At 39.5% G+C, this 17,095-nt stretch overlaps 1 protein-coding gene across 6 annotated transcripts in view; it reads right to left on the bottom strand.

Annotated features, from left to right (window-relative positions):
* Window positions 1-17,095, bottom strand: part of LOC104589724 (putative LRR receptor-like serine/threonine-protein kinase At1g56140) — a 109,149-nt gene that overhangs the window by 33,735 nt on the left and 58,319 nt on the right. For all 6 annotated transcript variants that reach the window (XM_088891283.1, XM_088891286.1, XM_088891287.1 and 3 more), the window contains one exon: window positions 9,948-10,336. In XM_088891283.1, the coding sequence (XP_088747409.1) occupies window positions 9,948-10,336 (389 nt within the window). The remainder of the gene's footprint in view (window positions 1-9,947; window positions 10,337-17,095) is intronic.

Here is a 17,095-nt window from a genome sequence, read left to right as displayed (position 1 = left end):
GGAAGCGAAGTGCCTGGAGCGATGCGTGAGGCGAAGTCTTGAGATTGGATAAGGGGGGGGGGGGGGTCCCGAACTGTCATAAGACGGGTCAGTTTGGGTCTCTGCTTTGTGTGACTCGGGGACAAAGGGAGAGTTCGGGCTCCTCGTAGGGAGTTCGAGCTCTAAGTAGGGAGTTCGGGCCCCTTGTAGAGAGTTCGGGCTCCTTGCAGGGAGTTGGTCTCCTCGAGGGGAGTACAGTCTCCTCGAGGGGAGTTCGGACCGCTGGTCTCTTCTTTTTGTGCCCTCGGTATGCTGTTTTAAGTGCCGAGTTACTTGTTTTTTTGCCACGTGGCGTGATTTTCGAGGTTGGGCCAAATCTTCCTTCATTAAGTACTATGCCTGCATGAAGAATATAAGGAATGAACTCAATGTCTATCACCCCCTTACTCCAGATATTAAAGTTCAGCAACAGCAATGGGAGCAACTAGATGTTATAAGATTTTTAGTGGGGCTGAAGTCGGAATATGAACCAGTTAGAGCCCAAATATTGGGGGGCTCTACTCTTCCTACACTTGAGGAAGATTCTCAAGGCTTCATAGAATTTCTTTGGGACAGACAGAGAACTCCACACAGTCTGATAGATCAGCACTTGTGACAGCTAGAGGGGTTGGACATAGTACAAGAGGGAGAGGTCATGCTCCCCGAGGAGGCCGTGGCAGTTTCATGATTAGTCGGGGTGGTCGTGACTCAGGGGGAGGCCGTGGCAGAGGGAAGAATAACTCTACAAGGAAATGTACTCATTGTGGTAGAGAGGAACACACAGTGAATTTCTGTTATGATCTACCTGACCCTCCCTCTAAATGGGCTAATCATGCTATAGCAGGTGAGGTTGATATCAGTGACAGTAAACCGGCAGACCGAACTCCTCCCACATCTACATCTACCTCTGGGAGGGAGATGGTGAGCGTACCGCATGATGAGTATGAACGGTTCCTTCAAACTACTTCACAGCATACCACTGCCACACTTGCCCAATCAGGTATTGCTTGCATGTCATCTAAAACCTCCCTGGATTATTGACTCTGGAGCCTCAGATCATATGACCGGGACTCCAGGTGTGTTCTCTTCTCTTTCTGAAACCTCCACATCACAAACTGTTACACTTGCCAATGGGTACTCATCCCCCATATGTGGTGTTCGTAATGTTGACATGGCTTCTGTGCCCTTATCATCTGTTTTATGTGTCCCTAAGTTTCCATTCAATCTTATGTCTGTTAGTAAAATAACCAAAGCTCTTAACTGTTCTGTTACCTTCTTTCCTTCCACTTGTGTTTTTCAGGATCTCAAGACGGGGAAGAAGATTGGTGGGGGGCAAGAATTTGGTGGTGGATCTTCAATTGCTCTTGACGGTGGTGGATCTTCAATTGCTCTTCAGACTTCACTTACTCCTCTACAATGGCATTGCCGACTGGGACATCCATCTCTCAAGGTTCTCAAGATTTTGGTCCCGTCATTGAGTCATTTGTCAGTTTTGCAATGTGAGTCATGTCAGTTTGGGAAACATCGTCATGTGTCCTTCAGTCCAAGAGTTGAGAGTCGTATGTTGAGTCATTTTTCTTTGGTTCATTCAGATGTTTGAGGTCCAATCAAAATAGAGTCTTATAATGGGTACAAGTATTTTGTCTCCTTTATTGATGATTGTTCAAGAATGACATGGATTAACTTAATGAAAGAAAGAAGTGAATTGTTTTCCATTTTTCAAAAATTCCATGCTGAAAGACGCACACAATTTGGTGTTCCAATCAAAATTCTCCGTTTAGATAATGGTCGTGAATACTTTCTTACTTCATTTCAACAGTATTTAGAACAGCATGGCATTATTCATCAGACATCATGTGCATTCACCCCTCAACAAAATGGGGTAGCTGAACAGAAGAACCATCAGCTTCTTGAAACCGCTCGGTCTATTCTTCACCACATGAATGTTCCTAAACGGTTTTGGAGTGATGCTGTACTCACTGCATGTTTTCTCATTAATCGGATGCCCTCCTTCATCCTTCATGGTCGGTCCCCCTTCTCTATCTTGTTTCCCACTTTATCTCCATTCCCATTAATTCCTCGTGTCTTTGGTTGTGTGTGCTTTGTCCACAATCTGAGCCCTGGAATAGACAAGCTAGATGCACGCTCAATTAAATGTGTCTTCCTTAGCTACTCACGAACTCAAAAAGGGTACAAGTGTTATAATCCCATTACCCGGTAGTGCTATGTCTGCCATGATGTCACCTTTTTTGAGTCAGTCCCCTTCTTCTCAAGTCTTGAAGCGCCTTCGTCTCCACCCGTCCTTCCTCTTCCTCTTCCTATCAGTGATCCAGTTCCAGATGTTGTTGTTGGAGTAGACTCATCACCTCATCCCGTGCAGATCACCACCAAACGTCCACCAATCCGGCAAGTGTATACACGTCGAACGACACCGGCCCCTCCTCCAGCTTCTACCTCATCTGCGGATCCTCTCATGGCTCCTATTGTTGAACCTTCAGACCTTGACCTACCCATTGCCTTACGGAAAGGTAAACGCAGTTCTACCCTCCATCCCATTTCCAATTTTGTTTCATTATCTCGTCTTTCTACCTCACATCGCCATTTTGTTTCCCTTTTATCCTCTATTTCCATACCTAACAATGTTGAAGAAGCTCTCAGTTCACCTGATTGGCGGCGGGCAATAGAGGAGGAACTTTCTGCTCTTCAACATACTCAAACGTGGGAACTTACTACTCTCCCACCTGGTAAGCATGCTATGGGCTGTAAATGGGTATATACTGTGAAATACTTGCCAGATGGTAGTGTGGAGCGTCTGAAGGCCAGACTTGTTGCTAAAGCTTACTCATAGTTGTATGGAGTGGACTACATGAAGACATTCTCTCCGGTGGCTAAGATTGGTTCTGTTCGTTTACTAATTTCCCTGGCAGTTATGTATGATTGGCCTCTGTTTCAGCTTGATATAAAGAATGTCTTTCTCCATGGTGATCTTGTGGAGGAGGTATATATGGAGCAACCACTTGGGTTTGTTGCTCAGGGGGAGGATGGTAAAGTATGCAAATTGAAGAAGGCAATTTATGGGTTGAAACAATCGCCGCGTGCTTGGTTTGGGAAGTTCAGTGAAGTGGTGAAGAGTTTTGGAATGAAACAGTGCCAGGTAGATCACTCAGTATTCAGCTATGACTCAGAAGCTGGGAAGATTCTATTAGTGGTCTATGTGGATGATATTGTCATTATTGGCAGTGATAAATTAGGAATTGGCAAATTAAAGGTATTTCTGCAAAATCATTTCCAAACAAAAGATCTTGGAACATTGAAGTATTTCATTGGAATAGAGGTTGCCAAGTCAAAACAAGGTGTAAATTTGTGCCAAAGAAAATATATTCTTGATCTATTGGAAGAAACAGGACTGTTAGGTGCAAAATCGGCTAAGACCCCTATGGAACCAAATGTAAAGTTGAGCAGTGATACAGGAGAAGTATTTGAAGATCCTGGAAGGTATAGACGACTAGTGGGGAAACTGAACTATCTGACTATCACGAGACCCGACATATCCTTTGTAGTCAGTGTGGTGAGCCAATTCATGCAGAACCCTCGTATACCTCACTGGGATGCAATTCTTAGAATTGTGAGGTATCTGAAAGGAGTTCCAGGCCGTGGACTATTGTATAAACCAGGTGGAAAACTTGAAGTGGTGGGGTATACAGATGCAGATTGGGCAGGCTCAGTGAATGATAGAAGATCTACTACGGGCTACTGCACATTTCTTGGAGGAAATCTTGTGACGTGGAAGAGTAAAAAGCAGACGGTTGTGGCTAGAAGTAGTGTTGAAGCTGAGTATAGGGCCATGGCACATACTACCTGTGAGTTAGTGTGATTGAGGAATCTTCTACAAGAAATTGGGTTTCACATGGATAAACCTATGAGACTGTATTGTGACAACCAAGATGCACTCCATATCTCATCCAATCCTGTATTTCATGAGAGAACAAAGCACATAGAGGTTGATTGCCACTTTGTGAGGGAGAAGGTCCTTGCTGGAGAGATAAACACAGAACATGTGGGCTCGAATGATCAATGGGCAGATTTGTTTACAAAAGCTCTAAACTCAGGGAAAGTGAACTATCTATGTAACAAGCTGGGATTATATGACATATTCTCCAGCTTGAGGGGGAGTGTTAGTGTGAGTCGAATAGGGGTAGTTTAGTAATCTCATGTCAGTTAAGTACTTTGCTTATGTGGCTGTTTTATTAGAGTACTCTTCCCACACTTAAGTGAGGGCAGTTTAGTCTTTGTAAGTGTAATTAGAACCTAATAAACATTAGGGGTCGACTGAATGAGAAACTAATCAGTTTCGACTAAACCCTCCTGTTCTCTCTTTCTCTTGTCTTCTTCCTCATCTTCTTCTTCCTTCTTCACTGGTTCGGGTTACTGTAGCTGCTCCAAAACAATTACCTTCCTTTAACCACAACTCCTATGATTTTGTCTACACAATATCTCCTCAAAATGTATTGTTTGTTCTAGTTCAGTCCTTAAATCTTGGAAAACACAATAGGAGAGGAAGAATGAGATAGAGCAATTTAACATTTTCGTCAACTTGCTAATTGACATTAGACTAAAGGGAAATTTAGGAACATATAACACAGAAGGTAGAGAAGTCAAAATGTAAAGCTACATTACTGGTACTAGAAATAATGGATGTAGTTCCATTAACTAGGGTGATAGATTGGGAGGTAGAGGAAGGGGATAAAGATACAACCAAGTCCGAAGGCCTAGTCATGTGATTTGAGGCTCTAGAATTAATAATCCAAGACTTAGAAGATGAAACAAGGCAAGTTCTACCTAACTTTGCAAGGGTTACAATAATACCAGAAGAAGAAGCTTCTCATACTCTTTTTGGGTGATTGAGACCATCTCCTTCTCCTTCCTAGATCCTAAAATAGTGGAGTCATCACCTATAGCACCACCATCCCAGTGTTTAAAAAATGCAAGGTGCAAAAAAAGCACAATGGCCAAAAAAAAGCTAAAAAATCAAATAAAAAGGCAGAAAATTCAAAAAAATTCAAAAAAAATGCAAAAAATTCAAAAAATATTAAACATAATGTTAATAAAAAATATAAACTTAAATTTTAAAATATATATTTTAAAAAACCTATTATCTAAAATTAAAATACATAAACATAACATGTAAAGCGTATTCAAATGAAAATTTAAAAATAAAAGCAAACATATAAAGCATTTTCAAGCATGTAAAACCCGCAATCTCTTTTTCTCCTTAATTGCATTTCTTCAAGTAGCTAATGTGATGTAAAATATATTGCATTCTTGATTCTATGAGTCGCCTTTGTACCACGCCCCTTGAGGCAAGCCTGAAAAAGCCTATGTTAGGATCTAAAATTCTTATTTCTCACATAAGAAATAATGATTTTATAACTTTCATTGCCTTTTAAGAAGATATTTTATTGCAATGAATGAACAACATTAGCCCAGTCGTTAGACAAAAAACAACAAAAAGCGCAAAATTTTAAAAAGGCACACACCTGGGCTGAGGCGCAAGGCGCACGCCTAGGCGCACCAGGCGTGCGCCTTTTGAAAGGGTTGCGCCTAGGACATGGGGGAGGTGCATACCCCAAAATGCACCTCTTGTGCGCTTGAGGTGCGCCTTTTAAATCAATGCACCATCCTCTCTTACTACAATATGATATGCCCAAGTAGATGGAGGGCCCTGTAAATCATAATAGAAATTCCCTATATGTCCTCTACAATAACTACACTCCCTTACTATGCTACAACTACTAGTACCATGACCATTAATGCTTGCATCTCTGCGACCACCACAACCTCCTCTCGCTCCACCACCACGACCACCTCCTTTGGTGTTGCCATCTCTACCATAGATGCAACTTCTACCACCTCTAGTTGCACCTAGTGCAGACTTTTCAAGTACTGACAAAGGGAGAATACTGTGATGGAGATTTTCTATCCTATCTGAAGAATCATGGAATACAAATTTAACGGAGCTGTCCAAACACTCCACAACAAAATGGTGTGCAAAACGTAAGAATGGACATGTTCTCAATGTTGTGAGAACTCTTCTACAAGAATCACATGTGCCTCCATCATTTTGGGTAAAGGCAGCTAGTACAGTTGTGTTTCTTATCAATTGTGTCCCTTCTTCTATTCTTGCTAACATGTCTCCTCATCAAAAATTATTTGGTTACACTCCAATTTGACTAATCTTCATGTTTTTGGATGTGTATGTTTTGTACATCTCCTTTCTCGTGAGCATTCTAAACTTTCTCCTCAATTTGTTATGTGTGCATTTGTGGGGTATAGTCCTAATCACAAAGGGTTTCTTTGTTATGATCCTTCTACTTGTCGTATTCGTGTTTCTCGGAATGTGGTTTTCCTTGAGCATATTTCTTTGTTTTTTGGAGTTGCCAAACTATCTGTACCATCAATTTCTATCTTGTATGATTTTTATTCACAAGATGTTTCGTCTTCAGATGCTGTAAAAGATCTTCTTGTCTTCTCTCGTAAGTGTTTTCATGGCTCAGATCCTAGACCTACGACCCCCTTCCTCCCAGTCCGGATCTTTAGTCAATTTTAGATGCCCTTGTTGCCATTACCCCTGTAAGTGATACTCCTATTTCTGATACCCCTATTGCTCCCTCTACTCCTTTGTGTCGTTTTACTTATGTTTCTAAACCACTTAACAGCTTATGGTTTCCCTTCAAATCATAGCTCCTTCTCTGTTGTCTTATCTTTCATAGATATCCCTTATTCTTACCAGTAAGTCAATAGTAGTCCTTAGTGGAGAGATGCCATAGATGCAGAGATTCAAGCCTTGCATGAAAACGACACTTGGGACCTTGTTTCAACTTTCAACTCCTTCAGATGCTTCCATTATTGGGAGTAGATGGGTTTACTCGATCAAGTTGAAGTCTGGTGGCTCACTAGATTGATATAATGTTCGTCTCGTGGCTCAAGGTTATACACAGGAGTGTAGTGTGGTATTGATTATGAGGAGATGTTTGCTCTTGTGACTAAAATCACTATAGCTCTCTCAACTGCACACTCTTGGTCTATCTGTCAATTGGATGTGAAAAATGCATTTTTACAGCAAGCCAATACTTCTCTTGCTTACCGGTTGAAGAATTCATTATATGGACTGAAACAAGCTCCTCAAGCATGGTTTGAAAAATTCTGACATGTCATTGTTGGTGATGGATATAGTCAAAGTGCTTTTGATCATTCTCTCTTTGTTCGAAAAAGGCTTCAGAGTATCACAATTCTCCTCTTATATGTAGGTGATATGTTGTCGACTGGAAATGATGAAGAAGGAATTCGAGAACTCAAATCACTACTTCACAGTTCTTTTCACATGAAAGATTTGGGCACTCCTACCTATTTCTTAAGACTTGAAGTCCAAAGTAGTCATTGGGAATATTTTGTTTGTCAACACGTATGCATTTGGTCTTGTCAAGTTAGCATTTCTTATTGATAAAAAGCAGGTCGATACCCTCTTGGAACTAAATCTTAAGTTGTCTAAGTCAGAAGGTCACTTACCAATGCTTCCTTCTATCAACAACTTGTGAGGTCTCTTATATATCTCACTATGACTCATCCTAACATTTCTCATGCAGTTCAGGTTGTCAATTAATTTGTTTCTAACCCTCGTAAACCTCATTTGACTGTTATCCATTGGATTATTCGCTATGTCCGTGGTACTTTATCACAGGGACAGTTCTCTTTTTCCTCTCTTATGTAGTTGAGGGCCTATGCTAATGCGGATTAGGCAGGATGCCTCGACACCCGATGTTCAACTATAGGGTGGTGTAGTCATGGGTGATTCCCTCATCTCCTGGAAATGCAAAAAACAACAAACTGCCTCCAAGTCATCTACAGAAGCAGAATATAGGACAATGTCATCTATGTTAAGTGATGTTTGGCTTCAATCACTATTTGAAGATCTTGGTCTTCCTCTATCTACACCTATTCCTTTGTATGCAGACCACACCAGTGAAATAAAGATTGCTTTTAATCCTGTCTTCCATGAGAGGGTGAAGCATATTGAGGTGGATCGCCACTTTATTAAAGACTTTCTTCTTGCTGGCTTCATTTCTCTTCTTCATGTTGCCTCAGATATGCAGATTGCCAATATCTTTACAAAGGCCATGACGATATCTAGACACTTTTTTCTTATAAGCAAACTGATGTGAATTCATGAGCATTAATTTGGGGGGGAGAGTGAAGAGTCTTGATGCTGTACTGTATTATCATAGTCCCAGTTGTACGTTGTACATTATTTATTTTCTTCTTCTTTAGTCCTATAAGGACTTTTATGTAATTGTACATACATTATATATACATCATAGTCCTGATGCTGTACTGTAATTGTACATTCATTCAGTCAGACACCCCAGAATTCTGGTGTATTCTCTTGTACAAACTGGGCTGGTGACAATAAATAAAGGAAAAAGTGTAGAAAATTCCCATAATGAGTAGGAATAGAAGTTTAGAGAGAAGAGAAGAAGAACTCGGAGAAGAAAAAAGCGCTGAAACCCAGTCAAGATTGAAGTAACTGGTTCTCAACTGCTGCCCATCTCTTTATTTGTTTTAATGAATCTGAAATTGCATTATTACCCCTAAATAAGTGAAATGATAAATAGTAGAGAGAACATAACAGAAAAAGACTAAATACCCCTACAATAAACATTACAATATAACAATAGGTGCAATAGAGGGCAGTGTAGGAATAAAGAGCTGAAAATTCAGTGCCAAAGAAGTAGGCTGAGATATTATATGTGGTATTTAAAAAGTTGTAACCAATAACAATACCTTCATTGTAAGAAAGCCTTCCAACCTGGCAATTAATTCTCAAGTTTATGATCCATTGCAGAAAATTTCTGCTCAAATTTGTAATGCAATTCAATGTTCTCAAAATCTTGTAATTGATGATATGTTTCACAATTTGAATCATCAATTCCAAGGGTTTTGGTTTGAATCTTATGTCTGAATCCTTTCTACGAAAAACTTATGATTCTTTTTGAATCCTATGATTTGATTCATAAATCTTAAGATTTATATGATTCTTGTAATTTAAATCAGTTCAATTAAGAATTAGTTATCCACCTTGTTTTTTTTGTTTATATTTAGCTTTGTCTAGGGAAACTTGTTTTAAAGCCCCTACTAGAAAATGATTTATTTACATTATTTAAGACCATATATTGAGTTTATTTTCCATCATATGTAGATTAAAGAATCATTGTATGTGGATTATTTGGCTTTCAAGTCAAACTTAATTATATCACGATAGACTTCTATTGTATGAGTCTAAATTCTGTTTCTTTAGGAACATATATGGTAGATATGGATTAAAAATAACAAAAAAAAGTGTCTTTACATTCTCCTATTTCTGTTAGAACTGATCCAATAGAGAATTGAGTTTGCTTAATCTTTCGGATGGCTAGCATGTGACAGAAGGTCTATGTCACCCTCTCCACAGCTTGCGCACCCCTGCACCCCAACAATGGGAGGGTGGAATAGAATTAAGGTTGTCTCTAGGAAGGGGTTAAGGCTTTTCCCAACTCCTCTTTAATGTTAGTTATCAGTTAGTAATTAATATATTTTATTTTGGTGATAAGAGGGTTAGTGTGGGTATATTCCCCAGTAATGTGGGAACTTACCAGATCAACCCCTGGAAGGTGGGATATGTAGTCATTTCTAGGCTTCCACATGTCCAAAATCTTTGAATTAAACTAAATACTACATAAAATATAAAGCAATAGTTTAGGGATGTAAATGAAAAACGGCCCTATATACTCAAATTAAAAATTCTGAAAATCAGGGATTGAATTAGGGGAAGATATAGACAAGCATAATGATCAAGATTTTTTTATCTTACAAGATATCCATCATATCATGCATACCTGTATGTAAACATCGAAAACACGCCTTCCAAGACTCTTCCAGGTGCGTGAACTTTGATCATCATATCCTATTTCAGCGAAATGTAGGCTTACATTATATGTTCCATTCTCCAAACCCAGGCCATAGTATCTTAATGATCCTGGAGATAGTCTTGCTGTCCTGAAGAATTCAGAGTTTAATGTTCCTCCACCTGTAATTTGTGCCAAAGAGTTTTGGGTGTACAATGATCCCTTTCTGTCATAGAACATCCCAGCATTGCTAACAGCCCATTTGCTTGTGTTCGTTACATAGTATGATGCTGGGCCAAGAGATTTATTTTCCCTCTCAAAAACTACACCATCTAGAGCTGTCAGCTCTGGACCACCACACTTGATTGCAAAACTGGAATCTGTAAACCAGTAAAACATTTAAAATGATTCAATTTGGTCCATCTGAGAGCATAAGGTTTTGGAGTTATTATACAAAAAATGTTGAAGTTCAGGTCCTTATCCAGTCCACCACTCTGAAGATCCCAGGTAGCTAGGACAAACATTTGGTAATGGCTCTTTCATGTGTTAACAAAGGAAAAGAAAGTCATTTCAAAATGTTTGTGATAGATGTAAAAAAAAAAAAAAAAAAAAATCTTAAGCTTGAAATTAGCATGTAAATTCCTTGGATCAAGGTGAACTTAAGTATTTTTTGGCTATTGAAGTTGCCAAGGACATTTTTTTTCCTGAAAGGATATAGTTGGATTTATTGAAAGAACCAAGGAAATTGGAAGCTAAACTAGCACTTAAATTGATCCTAATCATCAGTAACTTTGTGGTATGAAAATCTCAGAGGTCAGTGGGAAGATTTCTCTATTTGTCTCTAACTGGACCTAAGCCTAACATTGCATATCTGGCTGGGGTTATAAGCCAATAAAAGCATGTTCCATGGGAGCCACAGCAAGAATATGCTAACAAGGTACTGGTACCTGGGTACTTGAAGTCATCTCCTAGCAAGAAATTATTGCTTGCTAATCATAGACATCTTAATGTAGAAGCTTACAAAGATGCTGGTTAGGTTTGAGAAATTGATGATAAAAGATCTATATTGGTTATTGAACTCTTGTTGGAGGTAATTTATTGAATTGAAGGAGCAACAAGCAGTTAACTCATTTTAATGCAGATTGCAGAAGCACAGTTCACAATATTGGTGATATTTGGAGAACTATGATCACAATCTCCCCATTTTGCCAGGTACTGATACAAAATATTTCAAGAATCTATTTTTTTCCTAATGATTCTGATGCATTGTTTATATATAGTGGCAAAATTTTAAATTTCATTGGTAAACCATTGTAGACTCCCCGTTTTGACCCTCTATCATCTGCCTAACTTGTAGAATTATTGGGGGCATTTTAGTAAAGTGGACCAGATTAGAAAAAACTTCTTGAACATGTAAATAGAGGCTTCATTAGATGTTTTTAAGGAGTTTTGGAAGCATCAATTGTTGAGCAGCTACCATACATGGTTAAACATTTGTCTACATAACCGTGCAGCTGCACAATATATAGCAGATCGGGCAACTGCATGACTAGGGTAATCCCAGAATCATAACAGCCAGGCATCCACGTTAATTTCTTCTAATTTGAGCTTTTGTTGTGTTTTCTTTCAAAAGATATTGGTTAGCATCTTTAATTTACAATAATAAAATTAAAACCCGGAAGGAGCATCTAAATCCTTTAATTTTAAAAGAATTCATAGAATTTAATCAAATTAATTAGTGCATAAATTAGGTTTTTTGATTGTAACACCCTTTGGGTTTGAAACTCTCAAAGAATGTCAACCCAATAAATGGATAACATAGGTCCCATTTGGAGCACCTTTCTGTACAGACTGTCTTTAGAAGCCCGGAAGCCGGCATTTTTGTCTCTTCTCGTTTGGTTGGGGGAAGATCTAGCCGCCGAAAGACTTAGCCCCAAAAAGATATGAAAATCTCGATTCAAGCTTATTTCAGGAAGCTAAAAATGAAGCTTATCACCTTTTTTTGTCTCGTCTTCACGTGAAAAGACATGCCTCCAACCAAACGGTCTGTAGGCTGCCAAGATCTCTATATAAAAGCCCACTACATCTTTTGGATGTTAGATCTTCCAGAAGATCTTTCCAAAAAAGACTTGTCAAATGGCACCATAGTCAAAAAGCTTGATTTGGAAGATCATGAGATAATTTCTCTATAAATACAAGGATTGAGAACGAGTTGGATGTTATCAAGATAGAAGTTAGGAGAAGAATCTAAATGATGAGGCAAAAAAACAAAAAAAAAAGAAAAAAGTGAATGTATTCTGTTTTGCATGATTTTGTAGTAGGACAACAAATTGTTGTTTTTGGGTAGCTTTTTTACAGTTTGGGACCAGGGGTATTTTTGACATTTTGGTCAAGGGCAGTTGGGTGCACATCTATTGGGTTTTGGTCTCTTGGGTCTTTTGTAACAAAAGTTATCTTTTGGGGGTTCATTTGAAGTTAGTTTTGTTCTTAAGCAGTTTCTTGTGACTTGTGAGAGGGAAACATTCTAGGGGCTTATGTGCAAATATTTTAATTGGCTTGTCCAGCAAGCCATTGTGTCTTATAAAAGAGAAGGGGGTTGTTTCTATAGGGGCTTTTAGTTCTTTCTCTTTTGATTAAGTTGTAGTTCAGCCCCAGCTAAGGTTTTCAAGTGTTAGAGTGGACAGTACAAGGGTATTTTGGTCATTTGTCTATCTAGTTGAGAGTGAATAGTCTATTTGTTTAAGTTTAAGTTATGTGTCCCATACTTAATGAGGGAATACAGTCTTTTGTAATTCAGCTTATATACAATATAAATACAAGTGGGTCGGCTAGGAGAGAGTGATTTTTTCTTCTCTAGACCGAACCATTTCTTCTTCTCTTTCTCTTTTTCTCCTTCTTCTTCTTCTTCTTCTTACCTAGAACTAATCTAGGGCTAATCGATCTATTCACATCAAGTATCGGGAACTTGGGTTTTGAGGAGTCAACCCATTTTGGCACCTTTCGATTCCTCTATTGTTGCATGTCCGTGCAAGAGGCCAGCATGCTACGGATGTTACTGTAGCGGAACTGTTCCAGGAGGAGTTTTACTTCAGTTTCAGGTTTGAAATCCCTAAAAATCCAACTTGTTTTGTTGTTTTCAGCTTGGTTTTTCTTGTGCTTATTGTTGTATTCTTTAAGTGTTGCATGTAATTTGTTTTTCTATCCACATCAAGTGGTATCAAAGTAAGTTCTTTCCTTGGGCTTACTTCAAAGTTCATCTCCTTGATGTGTTTTGCTATATTATTATGGCTGCAAGGGGTGGTAGAAGACCACAACAAGTCACTGTAGAGGTTTTCCAAGAGGCTATAAGAGGGCTGCAAGAACAAATTGAGCATCTTGCTCAACTGGTAGCTCAAAATGCTGCTAGGAATGGTGATGTAGCAAGTGATTTGGGGCTAGGAAGAAGATGACAAGCTCCTAGAGTTGATGAACAGCCAATTGACATTATTAGTGAAGAATCAAGTGAAGACATTGAGCAAACTGAAGGTGATCAATATGAAAGGAATAACAACCAACGGTGGGAAGATCGAATAGTGCAGGCTTTACAATCCAATCAAGGTCAAGGTGTTCAACTTCATATTAGCGAGTTTAATGGTGAGTTGGAACCTAAAAAGTTTCTAGACTGGGTGGACAGCATTGAAAATTATTTTGATTGGAAAGAAATGAATGAAGAAAGAAAAGTGAAACTTGTAACAGCAAAGATGCGTGGGACAGCCTTGGATTGGTGGAAAAATTATGAGCAAACTCTCTACCAAAAGGTGCAGAATTTAAGGCATTGGGAAAAGAGTGTAAAGGAGTACACAAAAGAGTTTAACAAATTAACTATTTGGAGTAACATGACAAAAACTTAACAAAAAGTTAGTAGATATATCAATGGTTTAAGGTTGCCAACACAAGATCAGGTCAGCCTACATTGCCCATATAAGGTAAAGGATGCATATCAGCAAGCTCTGAAGGTTGAAGCTTAATTGAGTCTGTCAAAGCTGTCTAATCGAACTGAGAACAAAGAAAGAAAAGAGAGAAGAAGGGAGAGAAGAAGAGGAAGAAGAGAAGAGTGTCGAACTGAGAAGACAAAGAGTCTAACCCAGTCAACCATCTATTTAAATTTAACAAGTTAGTATACAAAGACAGAAGAGCGTCGGTGTATCCAACTATTTCAAGATCACCTCCTGGCTTGTATAGTAACCCACGGCCAAGAGCTCCCTTCAAATACCGCACAATCCTAAGAATTGCATCCCAGTGAGGCACTCGAGGACTCTGCATAAACTGGTTTACCATACTGATAGCAAATGAGATATCGAGCCTAGTGATAGTTAGATAATTTAGTTTCCCCACTAGCCTTCTATACCTTCCAGGATTATCAAAGATAACAAAATATTTGTAACCATTATGACTCAATTCTGATTGGACCCCAAACATCTGAACGAACTAAATCAAAAGGACTCAACATACGACTATCAACTCTAGGACTGAAGGAAACCCGATGGTGTTTCCCATACTAACACAACTCACACTGCAAAGACGACAAATGACTCAATGACAGAACAAGAAGCTTGAGAGCTTTAAGAGACAGATGACCGCATCTACAATGCCACTGAAGAGGAGTCAAAGAGGTTTGAAGTGCAACTATAGAACCACCACCGTCAAGGTAATACAATCCACCAGCTTCATGCCCTCCACCAATCTTCTTCCCTGTCGTTAGATCCTGAAAAACACAAGAGGAAGGGTAAAATGTGATAGAACAATTAAGGGATTTGGCTAGTTTACTAACAGATATAAGATTAAAAGGAAACTTGGGAACGTATAAAACAGAAGACAAAGAAAGAGATGTTGTGTTAACATTATTTGATGTGGAGGCTGGAGAAAGAGAGGAAAACACACCTAGAGTCCCGGTCATGTCATCAGAGGCTCCAGAGTCAATTATCCAGGGTGAAGCTTTGGATGCTAGGCAAGCTATACCTGAATGAGCAAGGGCGGCAGTATTCTGATGTCAAGTGGCCTGAAGGAATCTCTCATACTTCTCTCTTGGAATACTCATCATCTCCTTCCCATAAGTAGTTGTGACTGTAGAAGATGTTGGATCAACTAGTTGAGTATCATTGACTTCACCACCATCAACAACTACATGATTAGCCTATGTGGATGGTGGGCCATGCAAATCATAACAAAAGTTAACTGTGTGTCCTTCTCTCCCACAATGTGTGCATTTCCTAGTAGTGCTCCCCTTTCCTCTGCCACGACCTCCCCTTGAATCACGACCTCCTCCACTAGTACGACCACCCATAGGGTTACCATGGCCTCCCTTAACTATACGACCACCTCCTTTGTGCCCATAAGAACCTCCTCGAGTGCCAACAAGTGTTGTTCTGTCGGAAGGTATGTTACTCTCTGTAGGGCTAAGAGATACCCTCCGGAGACGGGCAAACACTTCTTCTAGAGTAGAGAGAGCAGACCCTCCCAATATCTATACTCTGACAAGTTCTTACTTTGCTTTCAGCCCCACCAAGAACCGTATAACATCTAGTTGTTCCCTTTGTTGCTGCTGAATTTTGATATCCGGAGTTAAGGGATGATAGGCATTAAGTTCATTCCGAAGATTTTTCATACTGGCATATTCTTCAAGAGTCTGATTTCCCTACTTCAAACTGTAGTATTCCTGATAAAGCTGATAAACCCTTGTAGTGTTGTCTTGTCCAGAATATAGTTTCTTGGCATGTTCCCATATATCCTTTGTTGTATCTAAAAACATGAAGTTAACACTGATTTTAAGTTCCATACTGTTCCATAACCATGTCATGATTTGAGCATCCTCTTGCTCCCAATCACTAAAACCCGGGGATTCAGCACTAGGTTTATCCTCTCGTACATGTTTCACTTTCTTCTTACCTTCAAAAAAACATCCACCGACTTGGCCCACAGAACATAGTTTTCACATTTGAGTTTGATGGATGTCATCTGCACACTTAAAAAATCAAAGGAGATCATTACACTCGATTTCTGGTCACCACTCGCATTGCCCATCGATGCCATTTCAATCTACGAAACTGGTTCTGCCCATTCACAAAGAAAAATATCAGTTCCACACTGCAACTACTGTTCTTCAACTACCACACCAATGAAGGGATGAGAGATCCATCCTATGGACGCCCAAAAGATTGCGGAATAAGGGGCGAATTTCAAAAATTTTATCTCTCCCTTCAACTGGGAATCGTATTCCCTATTTAGAAAATCATATTTTCAAGGATCAATCTTGAACCATAAACTGAACCAGATCTGAACCAAAAGGAGTGGGAGAGGATTATACCTGATACGGAGAAATACTATCTCCCAATGGAGGTGTTCACGCCCAAGGAAGGATCCAAAATCTGCTCCCACTGAAGATGGCGCAGTGAAGGATGGAGCAGAATCAGCAATGTTCTTCAAAAGAACTTGACCCTTCGCAAGAATCAACTAGACGGCTTGTGAGTACAGCTCCAACCAATCTTTTCCCAAAAGATTGAGATCAAGATCAAATCTTGATTGCTCCCAAGAACTGGAGATCGAACTGAAGGAATGGCAATGGCAGGAAGGTGGCGGCAGGAGAGAATTCACAGTATGCAGGAAATCTCTCAATCTTTCTTTCTTTAAGAGAAGAATGTTGTTGATGATGTAAAAGGCTGCCGCCCCCTTCCCCTTTTATAATCTCAAAGGGATCAGCTCCTAATCAGATTAGGAGTTGCTAATCCAAATCATATTTGGGTTCGAAGTCCCTTAGTGATAAGGGATAATCCTTATCTTATCTGCAAATCAGATCAGCTGTCTCCTAATCTAATTAGGAGGTTTCCAGATCTAAATCTTATTTAGATCTTGGACTCTCTGAGTGGATAGGGTCTAAGCCCAATCCTTTTAGCTGACCCACTTCAGAATTCGCCCCCTTTAAATGACTGATCAAATCAGCCCAGTTCGAAATGGGCTTAAGGCCCATTAAGGTTATGTACTCAAAAAACCTTCCAAATTGCTGCCCAGTTGGGCTTCCTTGTATGGCGTGGGACCCAAGCATTGATCTACACATCAGCCACATGGGTTCAGCCCAGCCTTTGTTACAAGGCCTGGCCGAATGC

This window comes from Nelumbo nucifera, chromosome 7 (assembly GCF_055504915.1).
Source record: "Nelumbo nucifera cultivar China Antique chromosome 7, China Antique-T2T, whole genome shotgun sequence".
NCBI lineage: Eukaryota > Viridiplantae > Streptophyta > Magnoliopsida > Proteales > Nelumbonaceae > Nelumbo > Nelumbo nucifera.
The sequence above is the reverse complement of the archived record's forward strand: the minus strand, read 5'-3'. Positions and strand labels throughout refer to the sequence as shown.